The sequence below is a fragment of the Eleutherodactylus coqui genome, chromosome 2 (genome assembly GCF_035609145.1).
Source record: "Eleutherodactylus coqui strain aEleCoq1 chromosome 2, aEleCoq1.hap1, whole genome shotgun sequence".
Taxonomy (NCBI): domain Eukaryota; kingdom Metazoa; phylum Chordata; class Amphibia; order Anura; family Eleutherodactylidae; genus Eleutherodactylus; species Eleutherodactylus coqui.
The window spans coordinates 341,753,072-341,770,986 of NC_089838.1; the positions used below are offsets into that span (position 1 = coordinate 341,753,072).

Consider the following 17,915-nt stretch of genomic DNA (forward strand, 5'->3'; position numbering starts at 1 on the left):
CTAGAAATAGACCATGCTGCAAATTTTCCCCGCGAGCGGAAAATCGCTGTGGATTTCGGCTTGTGGGCAGGAAAAACCGCTTATCCGTAGCATGCTATGGCAGGTATTTGCTGCGGAATCCAGAGGTAGACACCCGCTCCAGATTCTGCAATGCAAATCCGTCCGTGTGCAGGCGGCCTTACACTTCTAAGGGTTATAATTGTCCGCCTTCTTCGGTTACTTGCCTTTTTCTTGCCATTAGGATAGCAATGTGCTCCATCCTGAAGAACATCCTGCCCAGGGGGTGTAATTCTGCCCAGAGTCTGTTCCAACACTGGTTATATAGAATCAGAGGGTTTGAAAGTAATCTACAAAAGTTGTGACATCTGTAGGAATAGTTTGCAGCCAATTTCCAACCATAATTTGCTTTCTGTGCTGTTGAGCAGCCGACCTTAATGTGTTCCCTGAAAAAAGCCTTTTTCTTAAAATCATAAGTTCAGCCTTTGGTTGTGTTTTAGGTTCAAATTTCATAATATTTGTATGTTCTTAAACGTCATTTTGAACCTTTCCACAATTTCATGGTATTTATTGGACTTTAACTGCATTAATGTAAAACAAGAACTGGAACAATGCCGGTGTTCTAAAGCTTTTGACCAGTAATGTAGATGACAGAATGCGGAGACGGAGCCTGCGCTAGATTCAAAAAACGTAATGCGAAGGTAAGCTATGACGTGCTGACATCTCAGGCGGAGCTCACATCTCAGGCGGAGCTCACATCTCAGGCGGAGCTCTCATCTCAGGCGGCGCTCTCATCTCAGGCGGCGCTCTCATCTCAGGCGGAGCTCTCATCTCAGGCGGAGCTCACATCTCAGGCGGAGCTCACATCTCAGGCGGAGCTCTCATCTCAGGCGGCGCTCTCATCTCAGGCGGCGCTCTCATCTCAGGCGGCGCTCACATCTCAGGCGGCGCTCACATCTCAGGCGGAGCTCTCATCTCAGGCGGAGCTCTCATCTCAGGCGGCGCTCTCATCTCAGGCGGCGCTCACATCTCAGGCGGCGCTCACATCTCAGGCGGAGCTCTCATCTCAGGCGGAGCTCTCATCTCAGGCGGAGCTCTCATCTCAGGCGGAGCTCACATCTCAGGCGGAGCTCACATCTCAGGCGGAGCTCTCATCTCAGGCGGAGCTCTCATCTCAGGCGGAGCTCACATCTCAGGCGGAGCTCACATCTCAGGCGGAGCTCTCATCTCAGGCGGAGCTCTCATCTCAGGCGGAGCTCTCATCTCAGGCGGAGCTCTCATCTCAGGCGGAGCTCACATCTCAGGCGGAGCTCTCATCTCCATTTCCAGATTTCTGTTCCGTCTTAGTAGCAGAAAACCAAAAATGGTAAAGAGCTGAATCTGTCACATGACCAACCTTACCAACTTTAGGTATTCTGAACCATTTGGTTGTGCCGCGCGGCGCCGTGTTCATGCCATGGAATCTCTAGTACAGATGTGAATCTCGTTTTAGTGCTTATGCGATTATCTTAATGACCGCACGATTAACCTGGTAAGCGAGACGCTGCCGCTGTTATCATATTCAGCAAAGGCGCAGAATTCTGTAACTCCCTGTGCAACCTCTAATGGTTTTATACGCCTCCCCCCCCCCCAAATGTACAGCAGTGCGAAAATGTTACGGATTTACAAATAATAGTAATGTACTAAACACCAAAAATCTAACCGCGAAGGCTCCAGCAGGCGGCATCTGAAATGCGTCACTATGGGGCTGCTAGAGGACAAAAAAAACCAAACTAATAGTGCAATAGATCCTCCCGCAGGCCACGACACCTCCCCTGCAGCCCCCCCGCAGGCCACGACACCTCCCCTGCAGCCCCCCCCGCAGGCCACGACACCTCCCCTGCAGCCCCCCCCCCCGCAGGCCACGACACCTGCCCTGCAGCCCCCCCCCCCGCAGGCCACGACACCTGCCCTGCAGCCCCCCCCCCCGCAGGCCACGACACCTGCCCTGCAGCCCCCCCCCGCAGGCCACGACACCTGCCCTGCAGCCCCCCCCCCCCCCCCCGCAGGCCACGACACCTCCCCTGCAGCCCCCCCGCAGGCCACGACATCTCCCCTGCAGCCCCCCCCCCCCCGCAGGCCACGACACCTGCCCTGCAGCCCCCCCCCCCCGCAGGCCACGACACCTGCCCTGCACCCCCCCACCCCCCGCGCAGGCCACGACACCTCCCCTGCAGCCCCCCCCCCACGCAGGCCACGACACCCCCCCTGCAGCCCCCCCCCCACAGGCCACGACACCTCCCCTGCAGCCCCCCCGCAGGCCAAGACACCTCCCCTGCAGCCCCATGCAAGTCACGACACCTGCCCTGCAGCCTCCACCCCCCCCCCCCCGCAGGCCACGACACCTCCCCTGCAGCCCCCCCCCCCCCGCAGGCCACGACACCTCTGTAGCCCCCCCCCCCCCGCAGGCCACGACACCTCCCCTGCAGCCCCCAGCAGGCCACGACACCTCCCCTGCAGCGCCCCGCAGGCCACGACAACTCCCCTGCAGCCCCCCGCAGGCCACGCCACCTCCCCTGCAGCCCCCCGCAGGCCACGCCACCTCCCCTGCAGCCCCCGCAGGCCACGCCACCTCCCCTGCAGCACTCCGCAGGCCACGACACCTCCCCTGCAGCCCCCCGCAGGCCATGACACTTCTGCCACCTTTTGGACAACGGAAACCAAGAAAAAAGCTTTACAAAAACACAAATGACAAAAACAGAATATCTTCAGCAATAACCGTAAAAAAGAGTAATAATAATCATATAATATCCAAGTATCAAAGTGCATGAAATGACGCAAGTGAAATAAATAATCAGCTGCCTGAGTGATGCTCACGTGACCCTGGCCACAATGTACAGATATATATATGTATATACACACAGCCCTATATATATATATTTATATACGGATATATACACACGCACATAGCCATGGATGCACACCGATACTTACACCCACATGCAATGGGAACCAGCCAGGTCACATATATGTATATATACACACACGTGTACATACGGGGCTCGTGCCGGGGTCAGATACGGGGAAAGTACGTGCATAAATATATATCTAAAATGTTTGTACAGGTTATTGTATGTATATGCGCCTGTGTATATACAGGCACGGGTCGCTGCACCTCCCTTGGAGCAGCTCAGTAAGAGGTACGAGTGATACCACGCACACATTCATCAGTCACACACGAGTATTTACACACGCACACACGGTCGCACGCTGCAGCTCCGTTTTCCTAGCGGTGTGCAGATCCGTCAGGAGTGAAGGGTTAATTGGTCAGCCCCCTCTTCTGTAAACAGTCCAGATCCTGCGCCTGCTTCATCTCCTTCATCCTATGCAGGAGAGAAAGAATGGGATGAGGTACGAGGCCCACAACACCCCATCACCTAGCACCACGGGCCTGGATTTGGGATCATAAAAGTGCAGGTAAAGGTTCAGGTCACCCCCAAAGATCACACTGGGACCGCCCAACCCCACTCCGTACCTGTGACGGCAGCGGCGTAGAAAGCGCATTATCTTTCGGGCGGCCTGGTCTTGCTTTTTAGTGAGAAATGACCCCCTAGAAAAGACAGAAAACTTAGCACAGCAGATACCGCGCACCTACAGCTCAGCTACATCATAGGGGTGGAGCACAAGGTCAGGGCGTATACGGGCGATGCAGGTGTGAGGCACCCCGTGGCTTGTACACCTCATCCCTCACTCACTTCATGCGGTGCTGCAGGGCCGGACCCCTGCGGGCGCCTTCTCTGTAGCTGCGGTAACACTGCTGAATCAGCACGGCTGCCCGGCGGCTCTGCTGGAAACGCTTCTGTTCATAATAACTGCGGAACTTGGACTGGATGAGGATGGCGGCCTGAGTCATCTTCTTGTACAGCGCGTACTGCGAAGAGAGGAAATACAGGCATAGAAATAGCCGAGGGAGGGGCGGGGAACAAGAGTGTCACATATTACCGCCAGCTGGACATTCAATACTAGATAACAGTACTGACCGCTAGATGGTGACCTCACCTCGTCCTGACCGTTAGATGGTGACCCCACCTCATCCTGACCCACACATGGTGACCTCACCTCGTCCTGACCGCTAGATGGTGACCTCACCTTGCCTGACTGCTAGATGGTGACCTCACCTTGCCTGACCCACACATGGTGACCCCACTTCGTCTTGACCGCTAAATGGTGACCTCACCTCATCCTGACCCACACATGGTGACCTCACCTCGCCCTGACCGTTGGATGGCGACCCCACCTCATCCTGACCCACAGATGGTGACCGCACCTTGTCCTGACCGCTAGATCGCAACCCTACCTCATCCTGACCCACACATGGTGACCTTTCCTCGCCCTGACCGTTAGATGGCGACCCCACCTCATCCTGACCCACACATGGTGACCTCATCTCGTCCTGACCGTCAGATGGTGACCCCACCTCATCCTAACCCAAATATTGGTGACCTCACCTCTTCTTGACCCACACATGGTGACCCCACTTTGTCCTGACTGCTATATGGCTACACTACCTCATCCTGACCCACACATGGTGACCTTTCCTCGCCCTGACCGTTAGATGGCGACCCCACCTCATCCTGACCCACACATGGTGACCTCACCTCGTCCTGACCGCTATATGGTCACCTCACCTCATCCTGACCCACACATGATGACCCCACCTCGTCCTGACCGCTGAATGGTGACCCCACCTCGTCCTGACCGGTGGATGGTGACCCCACCTCGTCCTGACCGGTGGATGGTGACCCCACCTCGTCCTGACCGGTGGATGGTGACCCCACCGCGTCCTGACCGGTGGATGGCGACCCCACCTCATCATGACCCACACAAAAGGCGACTGTATCTCGTCCTGACTGCTAAATGGTGACCTGACCTCGTCCCGACTACTAGATGGCGACCCAACTTTGTCCTGGCCACTAGATGGCGACCATACCTTGTCCTGGCCACTAGATGGCGACCCTATCTCATCCTCGCCACTAGATGGCAAATAACTGGGCCTTACTTCTTAGCTTACAAAAAAACATTTGCAGATTTGGTAGTTGGCGATGGGGTGCGAATAAGGCAGAAATCCCATTTGTGCTATTAAATGTCCTGCGTTCTAGGTAATGAGCTCAGGACTGTAAAAACGAGAGGATTTTACCTTCAGAGCAATCCATGTCAGCTTGTAAAAGAAGAAGGCTTAGATTAGTGGACGAAGAGCAAGTGTAGGCCTTATGTAAGATGGCTGACGTGACATGTATGTTCTAGCACAGGATTTCTTATCACATGGCAGTGCATTCAACATCATGTCAGCATTGTAAAGCAGCCTGCTCTATATCAGGCGTCAGCCGCCCCCACCCTCAGTGCTGGAGGCTTCTTTACCGTTAGGACTAATGTGACAATATGGGCTTCGCGCACTGAACATTTACCTGCTTGTATTTCCGGTAGCAGCGCTGAATGACGGCGGCCGCCAAGTCCTGCTGTTCCTTCAGTCGTCGTCCCTGGATGCAAAGTGAAAACTGTTAATGGGAAACCCCAAATCACGAAGAGAAGAAGGAAGCGTCCCTCATCTGTGCCGGATGCACATGACAATGGAGGACTTCAGAGTGCGCAGGCGGACAGCCCCACAACACGCTGTGGTCTCTCACCTTGTATTTGCGGAAGGCCGTCTGGATGACCCGCGCCGCCTCGTACAGTTCCCGCTGCTCGTGGTCCGAGAGGGTGAGGAGAGCAAACTCACTTTCCATGCGTCCACTGCTTGAGGCACTGAGGAACTCGGACCACCGGGCAGCACCGGGAGGATCGAACCTCTCAAAGGAGATCTCGCCCAGAGGGGGTGGGCTTGTTGGGGACGGAGGTGCGTCAGACCTGGAAAAGACAAGGTATTTGTAATGGAAACACAAAACCCAGAGCTTGGCGTAACACACATGCCGGGGATCACACGCTGCATACCTCGTCACTTTGACACGTAAACCCTCCATGGATCTCCTATTCACTCGCTTGGTGCGCTGTCCATAACCTCCAATCTCTGATGTCTGGTTACTTCCATCCTCCACTGGGTTCATTTGTGCAAATCGAGCCAAAGCACGAGCTGCACGCATCCCCTCACTGCGTGTACAAATGTGTGCATGAGACAAGCGTGTACACAGTGCAGACACAACTACTACCCCACATCTATGTTATAGTAATAATATATGTATTCTATTGTGTATATATGTTTCCTACATCAGCCTAGGCAAACACGTATGTATACATACATTTAATATATATATATATATTTTTACACACACACACACACACATATATAGATATATATATATATACACACACACACACACACACACACATTCATTCGTATAGCTACCTTCTTAGTAAATAGCTAGCATATAAATGGTTAACATGTTTCTGTTATGCATTGGTATGTATTAGATGCAGGCTTACACCCCCATATCGTTTCCTGGCTCAGGAATGTCCAGTGATAGCGGGTTCTGACTCCCTTCCTTCGGAGCAGAATGAGCCTATTCTTCTTTTTGAGTTTCGGTTTCCTAGAAATCACGTATTTAGTAGTAACACACCTTAAGGCGTTAACATACGTTACACCATTAGCACCTAGAGCCAATCAGGAGTACTTATGATTACAGGGGGGTAATCTAGGGTACATTTGTACCATGACGATGTTAATAAAGGCAGAAGAGCATCATTGTCGGATGATACTGGCTGTGTCATGTGTCAGTGATTTGTGTACACAACTTCTCATATATAATCCGGAGCAGACAATGAAAAGCTGTGTGGAGTTCTTTAGAGCTCCGACATCAAGTGGCGCCCGAACAAGGACGAGATGGGATTTACTTGTCCGACTGTTTCAGGCTCAGACGATAGAACAAATCGGAGAAACTGCAGTAGTGATGTGAGTCATATGATTCATATGTACTATAAACGTGTCTGTCTTAGAGCTTTGGTCGGGTAAGTTAAAGGGGTTGTCCCGCGCCGAAACGGGGTCTTTTTTTTTTCAACCCCCCCCCCCCCGGTCGGCGCGAGACAACCCCGATGCAGGGTGGTAAAGGAAGCTTACCGGAGCGCTTACCTTAATCCCCGCGCTCCGGTGACTTCAATACTTACCGCTGAAGATGGCCGCCGGGATCCTCTGTCTTCGTGGACCGCAGCTCTTCTGTGCGGTCCACTGCCGATTCCAGCCTCCTGATTGGCTGGAATCGGCACGTGACGGGGCGGAGCTACACGGAGCCGCTCTCTGGCACGAGCGGCTCCATAGAAGACTGCTGAAGACCCGGACTGCGCAAGCGCGGCTAATTTGGCCATCGGAGGCCAAAAATTAGTCGGCTCCATGGAGATGAGGACGCCAGCAACGGAGCAGGTAAGTAAAAAACTTTTTATAACTTCTGTATGGCTCATAATTAATGCACAATGTATATTACAAAGTGCATTATTATGGCCATACAGAAGTGTATAGACCCACTTGCTGCCTCGGGACAACCCCTTTAATCCAAATATGGGTTTTCTTTGTGTAATTTACAATCTCTCATCCTTAAGTAGATAAGCAGCCATGCAACAGTGTTTCATTGTACTGTGGCAATACGTGTGTGTATTTAGGTGCTGTGTAAAGTCTGTTGGTTTGCTGTTACCCTGGTTTTCCAGTGTTTGATGAGACAATGATGGAATGCTGAGAGTAGGCTCAAAGGTTTTTATAAAATACTTATTCCTAAAAAATGTATACGTCCCTGCTGAATAACAGAATGATCTGGGAGTAGTACAGTTAGTACAGTAGTACGGTTGTATGGCGTATATAGGTCATTAAATGGGTAGCACTGACAGCAAGTGGATGGATGTTGGAATATGTTCCACAGCACTGCAGAATGCATCTCATATAGAAGGGAAAAAGAATGTGAGCAAGTTGAAAAGGCTGATGTTGATTACATAATGTAACTCTGGAGGGAGGCTAAATGAGCCTTTCGAGAAGAATGTGTTGATAACGAGCAAAGAAAAAAAAAAGAAAAAGGAATTGGAATGAAAATGGTGGATATAAGTATAATTATTGTCTCCTGGGGAAGAAGGAGGAGGAGGTGGCTTCTTCTTCCATTGTGGAGCATGGGAAATCAAATGGTGATTAGGAGGCAGCACATGACGCGCTTGCTCCTATTGCGCCGCCCCAGCCCCCATACAAGCCCTCTGGATGGACTTGTTGGCATTGCACACAAGGGAATAAGGTGTGGCGAGATGCCTGCCTGGCTTGATAGTACTCCTAGGCACCACCCCTTACCAGTGCCCAGTCAGGCCACGCCCCTGGTAGCCATTTCAGTGCCAGTCATGGCTTACGGCCATTTTAAAATCTGCTGTAACAATACCTTTGGCCACCGCCCAAACACCAACTCAGCTCCATAGCAGGCTGAGAAGGCAGTCACACATAAGCCCAGACGTGATCCTTCAGGGGTTGGGGCGGTACAGGTACCTCCTCAGATGTCACCCCCGGTGGATTATGACCTGTGTATTCAGCTACAAAAGCAAGCAATTAAGGGGGGGGAAAGGAAGAACGGGAACCAGCAAGAGGGGCAGAGAGACACCTGGAGATAAATGGTATCTAACAAGCCTAGTCTCCCACAGGCCCCTATCCCGTCATGGCTTCAGCCTCCCATAAGAATACACTCCTGTCCAAAACAGCTATGACAGATGTGGTTGCTAGTCACTGGTCTGCCCCACGATTTAACGTCACGGCAGCTAAATACACACAGGGCTGCCTGATTTGTGCACAGCACAACGTGGGTAGGTCTATACCCACTGCCATGCAGCGCACCCCTCGTCCTGACTACCCATTCTAGCCTCTTCAAATAGACTATATCAAACTGCCAAGGGTGGGCAGGTAGGAATACATTCTGGTCTGCCTGGACCTGTTCTCATGGTAGCCAGTCTTGCCTACCCGTTCACAGCGCCACCGCCAAGAACTGATCTATGAGGTGGTATACAGGTTCAGAGTACCGGAGACAAATGAGAGTGACCGAGGTACTCCCTCCGCGGGAGAAGTGATGCAGAAAGTAATGAAAGCGTTGGGGGTAGAACAGGCCTTTCATGCTCCGTACCATCCACAAAGCAGTGGTAGAGCAGAGAGCTTAAATGGTACCTTAGAAACCACGATCCAGAAGGCCATGGCAGAGCTCAAAAGACCATGAACCGAGTGCCTCCCCCTGGCACTCTTCTCTGTAAGGTAGACACCTGACACAATAGGCCTCAGCCCATAGGAGGTACTTTTTGGGTCGTCCCCAAGGTTAGGATTGTATTTACTGCGATAACTCCAGATGCAGCCTGGTAGCTTCATAAACTGTGTTATCGCTCTCACAAAACGCCTAAGTAATGTATATTCTCGAGTGTTTGCTTCCCGTCCAGATCCTAATGACTTAGAAGGAACTCATTCTGTGAAACTGGGAGATTGGGTGGTTACTAAAAGACGCGTCCGCAAAGCTCTAGAAGCCAGACTTGACGGTCCACAACAAGTGTTCCTGACCACCGCTACAGATGTTCAGATGGAAGCACAAATCCAATTGGATACACGCGTCTCATTGCAAGAGAGTCTCCCCACCGTGACGAACATATGCTTTCTCCTAGGTTGTTCAATCCCTGTTCACAACTATGGTTCCATAACTAAGGCTCTGAAGGATCTAACTAGGCTCTCTAAAGGTCTAGCAGCAAATTCTAGCATCTCCGTCCCCTTTGGTGACTGGTGGACTGATACTTTCGGGAGATGAAGCCACTGGATTTCATCTTTAGTGACTATTCTTGCTACTATTGCTTATATTGACTGCTGCACTATTCTGTATCTTAGAGGATTTATCTCTAAGACTATTGACAAAGCTGTCCCTCTTATGTATTATGAGGTTTTAGCTACTGACTTTGATATTGAGTCTGCTTTATCATCAACTCTGCATTCCTACAGCAATATTCCAGGATACTTTTTCTTGTGAGCGCTGGGGTGCATCAGTCGAGGGATCTGGGGAAGTTGTGTAGGAATTGTGGCTTAAGTCACTAGGGCATTTGTAAGTACCTGGCTAGCTGTTCTCCTAGCTGCTCTAAGAAACAAAAGGAGGGACTGTTATAGTAATAATATATGTATTCTATTGTGTATATATGTTTCTTACATCAGCCTAGGCAAACATGTGTGTATACATACATTATACACACACACACACACACACACGGTTAACATGTTTCTGTTATGCATTGGTATCTATTAGATGCAGGCTCATACTCCCCCATATCCTTTCCTGGCTTAGGAATGTCCTGTGATAGCGGGTTCTGACCCCCTCCTTTCGGAGCAGAATGAGCCTATTCTCCTTCTTAAATTTCGGTTTCCTAGAACTCACGTATTTAGTAGTAACACACCTTAAGGCGTTAACATACGTTACACCATTAGCACCTAGAGCCAATCTTATGATTACAGGGGGGCATGTATTTTTGATGAAACGTAATCTAGGGTACATTTGTACCATGACGATGTTAATAAAGGCAGAAGAGCATCATTGTCGGATGATACTGGCTGTGTCATGTGTCAGTGATTTGTGTACACAACTTCTCATATATAATCCGGAACAGACAATGAAACGCTGTATGGAGTTCTTTAGAGCTCCGACATCATCTACATGCAGCGCACACACAACTACTACTCCACATTACGTTGTGTCATTCTGCACACAGTACCCCATGATGACAAAGTGATCACACAATGTTAGAAATTGTTAGAATTTAAAAAAAAATAAAAAGCTACCATTTTGCATTGACATAAGTATTCACACCTCTTAGTATGACACTTGTAGCTCTAGGGGGCTCCCATTTTTCTTAATCATCTCTGATATGTTTCTACACCTTGACAAAGACCTCTATGGTCGAAACATTGCTGGGTCATCTTTTTAATATAGAACAATAAAGGTTTGGACTTATTGCAACTACCATTAATGCTGCCGGACTTCTTTTGTTTACTGCTACTATGTTTCTACACCTTGACGGTAAATTCAGCTGATTGGACATACGATCCCCCATATATATAAGGTCTCACCCCTCACAATGCATATCAGAGCCAAAACCAAGCCATGAGGAGGACATAACTGCCTGTAGAGCTCAGAGACTGGATTAGTGTGGAGGCTCTAATCTGGAGAAGCAACAAAAACATTTCTGCTGCCCTGAAAGTTCCCAAGAGCACCAGCGGCCTCCATTATACTTACATGGAAGAACAACCAGGACTCTTCCTAGAGCCGCCGACCCACCAATCTAAGGGGGAGAAAAGCCTTGAAAAAGAGGTGACCAAGAGCCCAGCGACCCCATAATATTTAAAATGGAAGAACAACCAGGACTCATCCTATAGCTGCCGACCCCCAAACTAAGGGCAGGAGGGTCTTGAAAGAGTGGAGACCAAGAACCCAACGGTCACTTTGGCTGAGCTCCAAAGATCCTGTGTGCAGATGGGAGAAACTTCCAGAAGGTCAACTATCACTGCAACCTCCACCAATCTGGGCTTTATGGTGGAGGGGCCAGAAAGAAGCCCCCCTCAGTAAGACACATGGAAGAGCCCTGGAGTTACTAAAAAGATCCTAAAGGACCCTCAAACTGCGAAAAGAACACCAAGATGGAACTTGTTGGCCTCTAAACGTTTTGTCTGGAGGGAACTTGGCGCTGCTCATCACCTGCCCAATACCATCCCTACAGTGAAGCCTGGTGGTAGAGCATCATGCTGTGGAAGGAAGACCGGTCACGGTGGATGGAAACCAGGCGCCGCTCATCACCAGCCCAATACCATCCCTACAGTGAGGCCTGGTGCTGAAGCATCATGCTGTGGAAGGGAAGACCGGTCAGGATGGATGGAAACCAGGTACCACTCATTACCTGCCCAATACCATCCCTACAGTGAAGCCTGGAGTTGGAGCATCATGCTGGGGGAGGGAAGACCGGTCAGGGTGGGTGAAAGCCAGGCGCGGCTCATCACCTGTACAATACCATCCCTACAGTGAGGCCTGGTGATGGAACATCAAGTGTGGGAGGGGAGAATGATCAGGGTGGATAGAAACCAGGTGCCGCTCATTACCGGCCCAATACCATCTCTACAGTGAATCCTGGTGGTGGAGCATCATGCTGGTGGAGGGGAGACCGGTCAGGGGGGATGAGAACCAGACGCCGCTCATCACAGGCCCAATACCATCCCTACAGTGAAGCCTGGTAATGGAGCATCATGTTTGGGGAGGAGAGACCGGTCAGGTGGGATGGAAAGCTGAATAGAGCGAAGTACAGAGATAACGACAACCTGATCCAGAGTACAGGGACCTCAGACTGGGCAGGAGGGTCACCTTCCAACAAGACAATGACCCCAAGACCCCAACCAAGACCATACAGGAGTGGGGACAACTCTGTGAATGTCCTTAAGGGGCCCAGGCAGAGCCCTGAAGAGAGACCTGACAATGGCTGTCCACAGACAGCCCCCAGCCAACCTGACAGAGGGCAGAAAATCTCAAATCCAGGGGGCGCAAAACTTGTGGCATCGCCCCTAAGAAGACTGGAGGCTAGAATCACTGCCAAAGGGGCTTCAACTAATTACCGAGTACAGAGGTGTGAATATTTATGTCACTGCAAAATGGGAGTTTTTAATTTTTAAAAGATTTACAAATTTTTATACCATTCTGTTGTCACTTTGTCATTATGGGGTACTGAGTGCAGAATGATGGGGACACAAGGCCACAACATAACAAAAGTAAAAAGATTAGAGGGTCTGAAGACTTTCCGAATACACTGTACACAGTGTAGAAACTGCTACACATCACGCTCACGCATCCATATCAGGACCCCTATTTACTGACCCATGCGGTGGTAGCCCTGGCATCTGGTCGGCAGTGTCCAGGTAGCTGGCCAGCCACACCATGGTCTTGCTGAGATTTCCGGACCTCTCTCTGAGAGCAGCAGAGTCGGAGGCTGTAAAGTCGTCCTGCTTGATGCGGTCTGGGGTGGCTTCTATGATCTGTTCTGCGAGGGTAACCATATCAACCTGGGACAAAGCAAAGTGAGGGCGACAGAGGAAGGACGTGAGGGAGCGCAAGAGAGAAAAGACTGCGCACGATGCAAAACAGGGTGAACGGAAAGACAGCGACAAGGAGAGAGCTAGTGCAAGGGGGGAGTGACACGCTACCTGCAGGTAGTTGTGGTTCTCCGTGTCCTCCTGGTACTCGAGGAGATCGGCTTCATCTACCCCAGGAGAGCCCAGATACTGGACCTGCTCTATGGTGTCCTCCAGCTCCCAGGAAGCGGCTCCCAGAGTCCTGGAATTGGGGGACGTCTCTACTGGGATGTCTTGGCTGCTTTCTGGGCTGCAGTCAGGTGAGCCGCGTAGGGCTGAGCTACTCGAATATGCAGAGGTTACCGAGACTGAGCCGTCCGATACTTCTGAGGGGGACGGGAGGCTGCTGAGACCTGAAAAATGGGAAACCCATCAGTCCGAGAACATCCCACCTCTAGTACGAGTAGAGACAGCGGCGCCCCACCCCATTACCGGTATCTGCACTGGTAGACAGAGGAGAGAGACCTCGGCTGATTTCCTGACTTCCCACCAGCGAATGCCAACTCGACTGCTGTAAATCTGTAAAGTTTCCCAGTGCCATCTCCTGCCTTTGCATCTCTTCCAGGGTAGATGCCAGCTTCACGTGCCCTCGCGATCGAGCGACGCCCAGGGGAAGTCGACCCAGAGAGTCTGGTATAGAGAGAGCTCTGCAGTCCCAGCGGAAAAGGAGCGTTGCAGCCTCTGTGTGTCCCAGAGCGCAGGCCCACATCTACAGAAGACAGAGATACATACTGGATGACGATACGGGGGCAATAAGGAGTCGTCAGGTGACAATGTAAGGTAAAAGCCATTATTAAACCCTTCCCGTCTCAGGATGTAAACGTACGTCCTATGGGTGTCATGGGGTCAGAAACTGAGCCCGTGCCATCTGCAGCAGAAGCTGGATGTGACCGATAGCCAGCCTCCCACTATTAACCCCATACACGCCACGACAAATGTCGATTGTGGCATGCAGAAGATTCAGAGGGAGGGAACTCCCTCTGTGACGTTATAGGCCCTGCGCCATGTAATCACAGAGGGCTGATGGCAACTGGACCACAGACAATGGCGTCTGGGTCTGCCATAGCCTGTGATCACTATGATTACCAATAATGCACTGAAGTACATAAGTACTGCAATGTATTATTAGAGTGATCATAGAATTGCAGGTTCAAGTCTCCTACAGGGCCATATACAATGTAAACACTCTTTTACTGGGGAAAAAAAATTAAAAATTAAAACCCCATAATATTTGGTATCAAGGCATCCATAACTGAATTCAATAAACTGAGCATACTTTTTATTCTGTGCTGCAAACGGTATAGATTTTAAAAAAAGCGATAAAAGCCAGCTATAGGTCGAGGGGTTGTACATACCAGGGGAGTGCAGGAGAAGTGGTCGACGTTCAGAGGGTCCACCTCCAGCTCCACAGCTAGGCTCTGAGAGTGCAGGCTCCTGAGGAGAAGGCGACATGTAATAAACCAGAAAGCACTCCTCACCATACAGGCGAGTGTCCACGACCACCAGCACTCACCTCCACCGTATCAGGGTCTCTATAAGACCGGCATAGCCTTGAGCTGCCGCCAGGTGTAGCAGGGTCATCCCTCGGAAGCTCATCTCATGTGCCAGAAGGTCTGATGTCACCCAGCAGGTCTGTGACATCATCTTTTCACATACTGCAACCAGCCGAGCTTCAAAGGTATTGGTAGCCGACACCTAAAATAGAAAATTAAAAGTCCAGTGACATCTTAGCCGTAAGAATAAGGGACGTACATAGAAGACAAGCTGGAGGTAACACTAAGATGATCTTGTGATGCTATAGTGTAACAGAGAAGTTACAGAGCCTGAAGGATACTGGATAATCATGGAGAAGGGGCAGAGTCTCATGGACCTACTGTTATAACTGAGAACATAGTAACATAGCATGTAAGACCGAAAAAAGACCCCCATCCATCCAGTTCAGCCTATTACCCCCCCAATGTTTATCCAGAGGAAGGCAAAAAAATACTCAATGAGGTAGAAGCCAGTTTTCTCCATTTGAAGGAAAAAATTCCTTCCCGACTCCAATCTGGCAATCGGAATAATCACTGGATCACTGACCCTTCTGAGTAATCAGTGATATAACACGGATTCCATTTTGATGTAGAAACCTTCTTTCCTCTAGCTGTAGAGAGTCCTAGGTATAATAGATGATAGAAGAGATCTCTGTACTGACCCTGGATTTATATATATATATATATATATATATATATATATATATATATATATATATATATATATATATATATATATATATATACATATACATACACATATACATAGTTATTAGAGCGCCCTCTTGTTACAGTCCTAGGTATAATGGATGATAGAAGAGATCTCTGTACTGACCCTGGATATATATATATATACACACAGATACATAGTTATTAGAGCGCCCCCCTGTTACAGTCCTAGGTATAATAGATGATAGGAGAGATCTCTGTACTGACCCTGGAGATATATATATATACACACATATACATAGTTATTAGAGCGCCCCCTTGTTACAGTGCTGGGTATAATAGATGATAGAAGAGATCTCTGTACTGACCCTGGATATATATATATATATATATATATATATATATAGTTATTAGAGCGCCCCCCTGTTACAGTCCTAGGTATAATAGATGATAGAAGAGATCTCTGTACTGACCCTGGAGATATATATATATATACACACGTATACATAGTTATTAGAGCACCCCCTTGTTACAGTCCTGGGTATAATGGATGATGGGAGAGATCTCTGTACTGACCCCCTGATATATCTATACATAGTTATTAGAGCACCCCCTTGTTACAGTCCTGGGTATAATGGATGATGGGAGAGATCTCTGTACTGACCCCCTGATATATCTATACATAGTTACTAGAGTGCCCTCTTGTTACAGTCCTGGGTATATTAGATGATGGGAGAGATCTCTCTACTGACCCCTGATATCTATACATAGTTATTAGAGCGCCCCCTTGTTACAGTCCTGGGCATAATAGATGATGGAAGAGATCTCTGTACTGACCCCTGATATATCTATACATAGTTATTGGAGCTACCTCTTGTTACAGTCCTGGGTATAGAAGATGATGGAAGAGATCTCTGTACTGACCCCTGATATATCTATACATAGGTATTAGAGCGCCCCCTTCCTACAGTCCTGGGTATAATAGATGATGGGAAAGATCTCTGTACTGACCCCTGCTATAGTATACGTAATCATTACAATGCCCCTTTGTAACAGTCCTGGGTCTAATAGATGATGGGAGCGATCTCTGTACTAGCACCTGATATATTATACATAGTTATTAGAGCGCCCCCTTGTTACAGTCCTGGGTATAATAGATGATGGGAGAGATCTCTGTACTGACCCTTGATATATTATACATAGTCATTAGAGCGCTGAGATTAGGTCCCTGGGATCTAAGGATACCGATTGTGGGGAATTTGGATATGCATGTGGAGGTAGCTGGAAATTGGGAGTTCAGGGCGTGCCTCAGCTGGAAGTATCTAAATAGTTGAAATTGTGGGGACTGTATTTTTTCGCGTAGTTGGTTGAATGTGAGGAGGCTCCCGTCTGTATAAACGTCTCCCACCGACACCACCCCAAAAGATCTCCAATATTGGGGGTCTGGGACCGACTGTAGGGCCTTAAGACCAGGGTTGTTCCATAAGGGAAGTTCACACATCACTCCTTTGTACTGTTGGATGGCCTTAGCCTCCTTCCACACCTTTAAGGCGAGTTTGTGAAGTGGCAGTGTATCGGGGGGGTTGGTATGTTCTGGGAATTCCAGGAAGCTTAAAAGGTTATTACCTTTCACTTGTTTTGCCAGGTATTGGTCAGCGATGGGCATTTCCCGTTCTAGGAACCAGCTCCGGATATTACGCAGCTGTCCGGCTAGGTAGTATACGTGCAGATCTGGAAGCGCCATTCCAGCCTGCTCCTTAGGTCTCTGTAGGGTTGAAAGACTAAACTTTGATCGTGTGGAGTTCCAGATGAAAGATGTGATGAGGGAGTTGAGGGTTTGGAAAATGCGTTTGGGTACGAATATTGGCATATGTTGTAGTATGTACAGGCATTTAGGTTGAATGGCCATTTTTATCAGGTTTATGCGGCCGACCACCGAAAGCGGTAATTTAGACCATCGCTCGAGTTTATTTTTAACATTTCCCAGCAGTGGGTCAATATTATCTTTTATAGCGTTATTTTGGTTTTGGGACATATACATTCCTAAATATTTGAATGTGGAGACCACGGCTAGGTTATATCTGGCGACACACGGGTCTGTTATTGGGTTGAGATTTGTATATAGAATTGTGGACTTGGGCCAGTTGACATGTAGTCCAGATAGGTGGGAAAATTTGTCAATTTGGGACATAGCGTGAGAGAAGGAGGTTATAGGGTCTGACAAAAATAGGATCGTATCATCCGCATATAAGCCCACTTTACTTTCAAGGCCCGCCCATTTACTGCCGGTTACATCAGGGGTACTTCTCAACCGAATTGCCATGGCTTCAATGGCTATAGCAAATAAAGCCAGGGACAGCGGGCAGCCCTGCCGGGTGCCTCTTGCGAGGCAGAACTCGGTGGATGGGATGCCATTTACTATTACATTAGCGCTTGGCGTTTTGTATATGGTTTTGACCCATTGTAAGAATTGGGGGCCAAACCCAAAACGAACCAGGCAGGAAAGTCCACTCCAGTGAGTCAAAGGCCTTCATCATCTCCAGTGAGATCAATGCCCAGGGCATGTTAAACTGTTTGCCCAGTTGAATCGCTGTCTGTACTCT

At 49.4% G+C, this 17,915-nt stretch overlaps 2 protein-coding genes across 5 annotated transcripts in view; one reads left to right on the plus strand and one right to left on the minus strand.

Annotated features, from left to right (window-relative positions):
• The first annotated feature begins 644 nt into the window (after nucleotides 1-644).
• On the plus strand, nucleotides 645-1,367 carry LOC136610495 (uncharacterized). The gene has a single exon (XM_066589727.1). It carries the CDS (start codon nucleotides 645-647, stop codon nucleotides 1,365-1,367), a length of 723 nt encoding a protein of 240 aa, XP_066445824.1.
• Nucleotides 1,368-2,751: 1,384 nt separating this feature from the next.
• Nucleotides 2,752-17,915, minus strand: part of CAMTA2 (calmodulin binding transcription activator 2) — a 107,718-nt gene continuing 92,554 nt past the window's right edge. For 2 of the 4 annotated variants that reach the window (XM_066593902.1, XM_066593903.1), the window contains 12 exons: nucleotides 14,625-14,806; nucleotides 14,467-14,545; nucleotides 13,544-13,820; nucleotides 13,184-13,464; nucleotides 12,858-13,042; nucleotides 5,965-6,120; nucleotides 5,661-5,880; nucleotides 5,442-5,513; nucleotides 5,174-5,194; nucleotides 3,732-3,907; nucleotides 3,512-3,586; nucleotides 2,752-3,359 (listed from right to left, as the gene is read on the minus strand). In XM_066593902.1, the coding sequence (XP_066449999.1) occupies nucleotides 3,296-3,359; nucleotides 3,512-3,586; nucleotides 3,732-3,907; nucleotides 5,174-5,194; nucleotides 5,442-5,513; nucleotides 5,661-5,880; nucleotides 5,965-6,120; nucleotides 12,858-13,042; nucleotides 13,184-13,464; nucleotides 13,544-13,820; nucleotides 14,467-14,545; nucleotides 14,625-14,806 (1,788 nt within the window). In that variant the 3' untranslated portion in view covers nucleotides 2,752-3,295. The remainder of the gene's footprint in view (nucleotides 3,360-3,511; nucleotides 3,587-3,731; nucleotides 3,908-5,173; nucleotides 5,195-5,441; nucleotides 5,514-5,660; nucleotides 5,881-5,964; nucleotides 6,121-12,857; nucleotides 13,043-13,183; nucleotides 13,465-13,543; nucleotides 13,821-14,466; nucleotides 14,546-14,624; nucleotides 14,807-17,915) is intronic. The other 2 variants (XM_066593905.1, XM_066593904.1) reach the window with 2 other exon arrangements.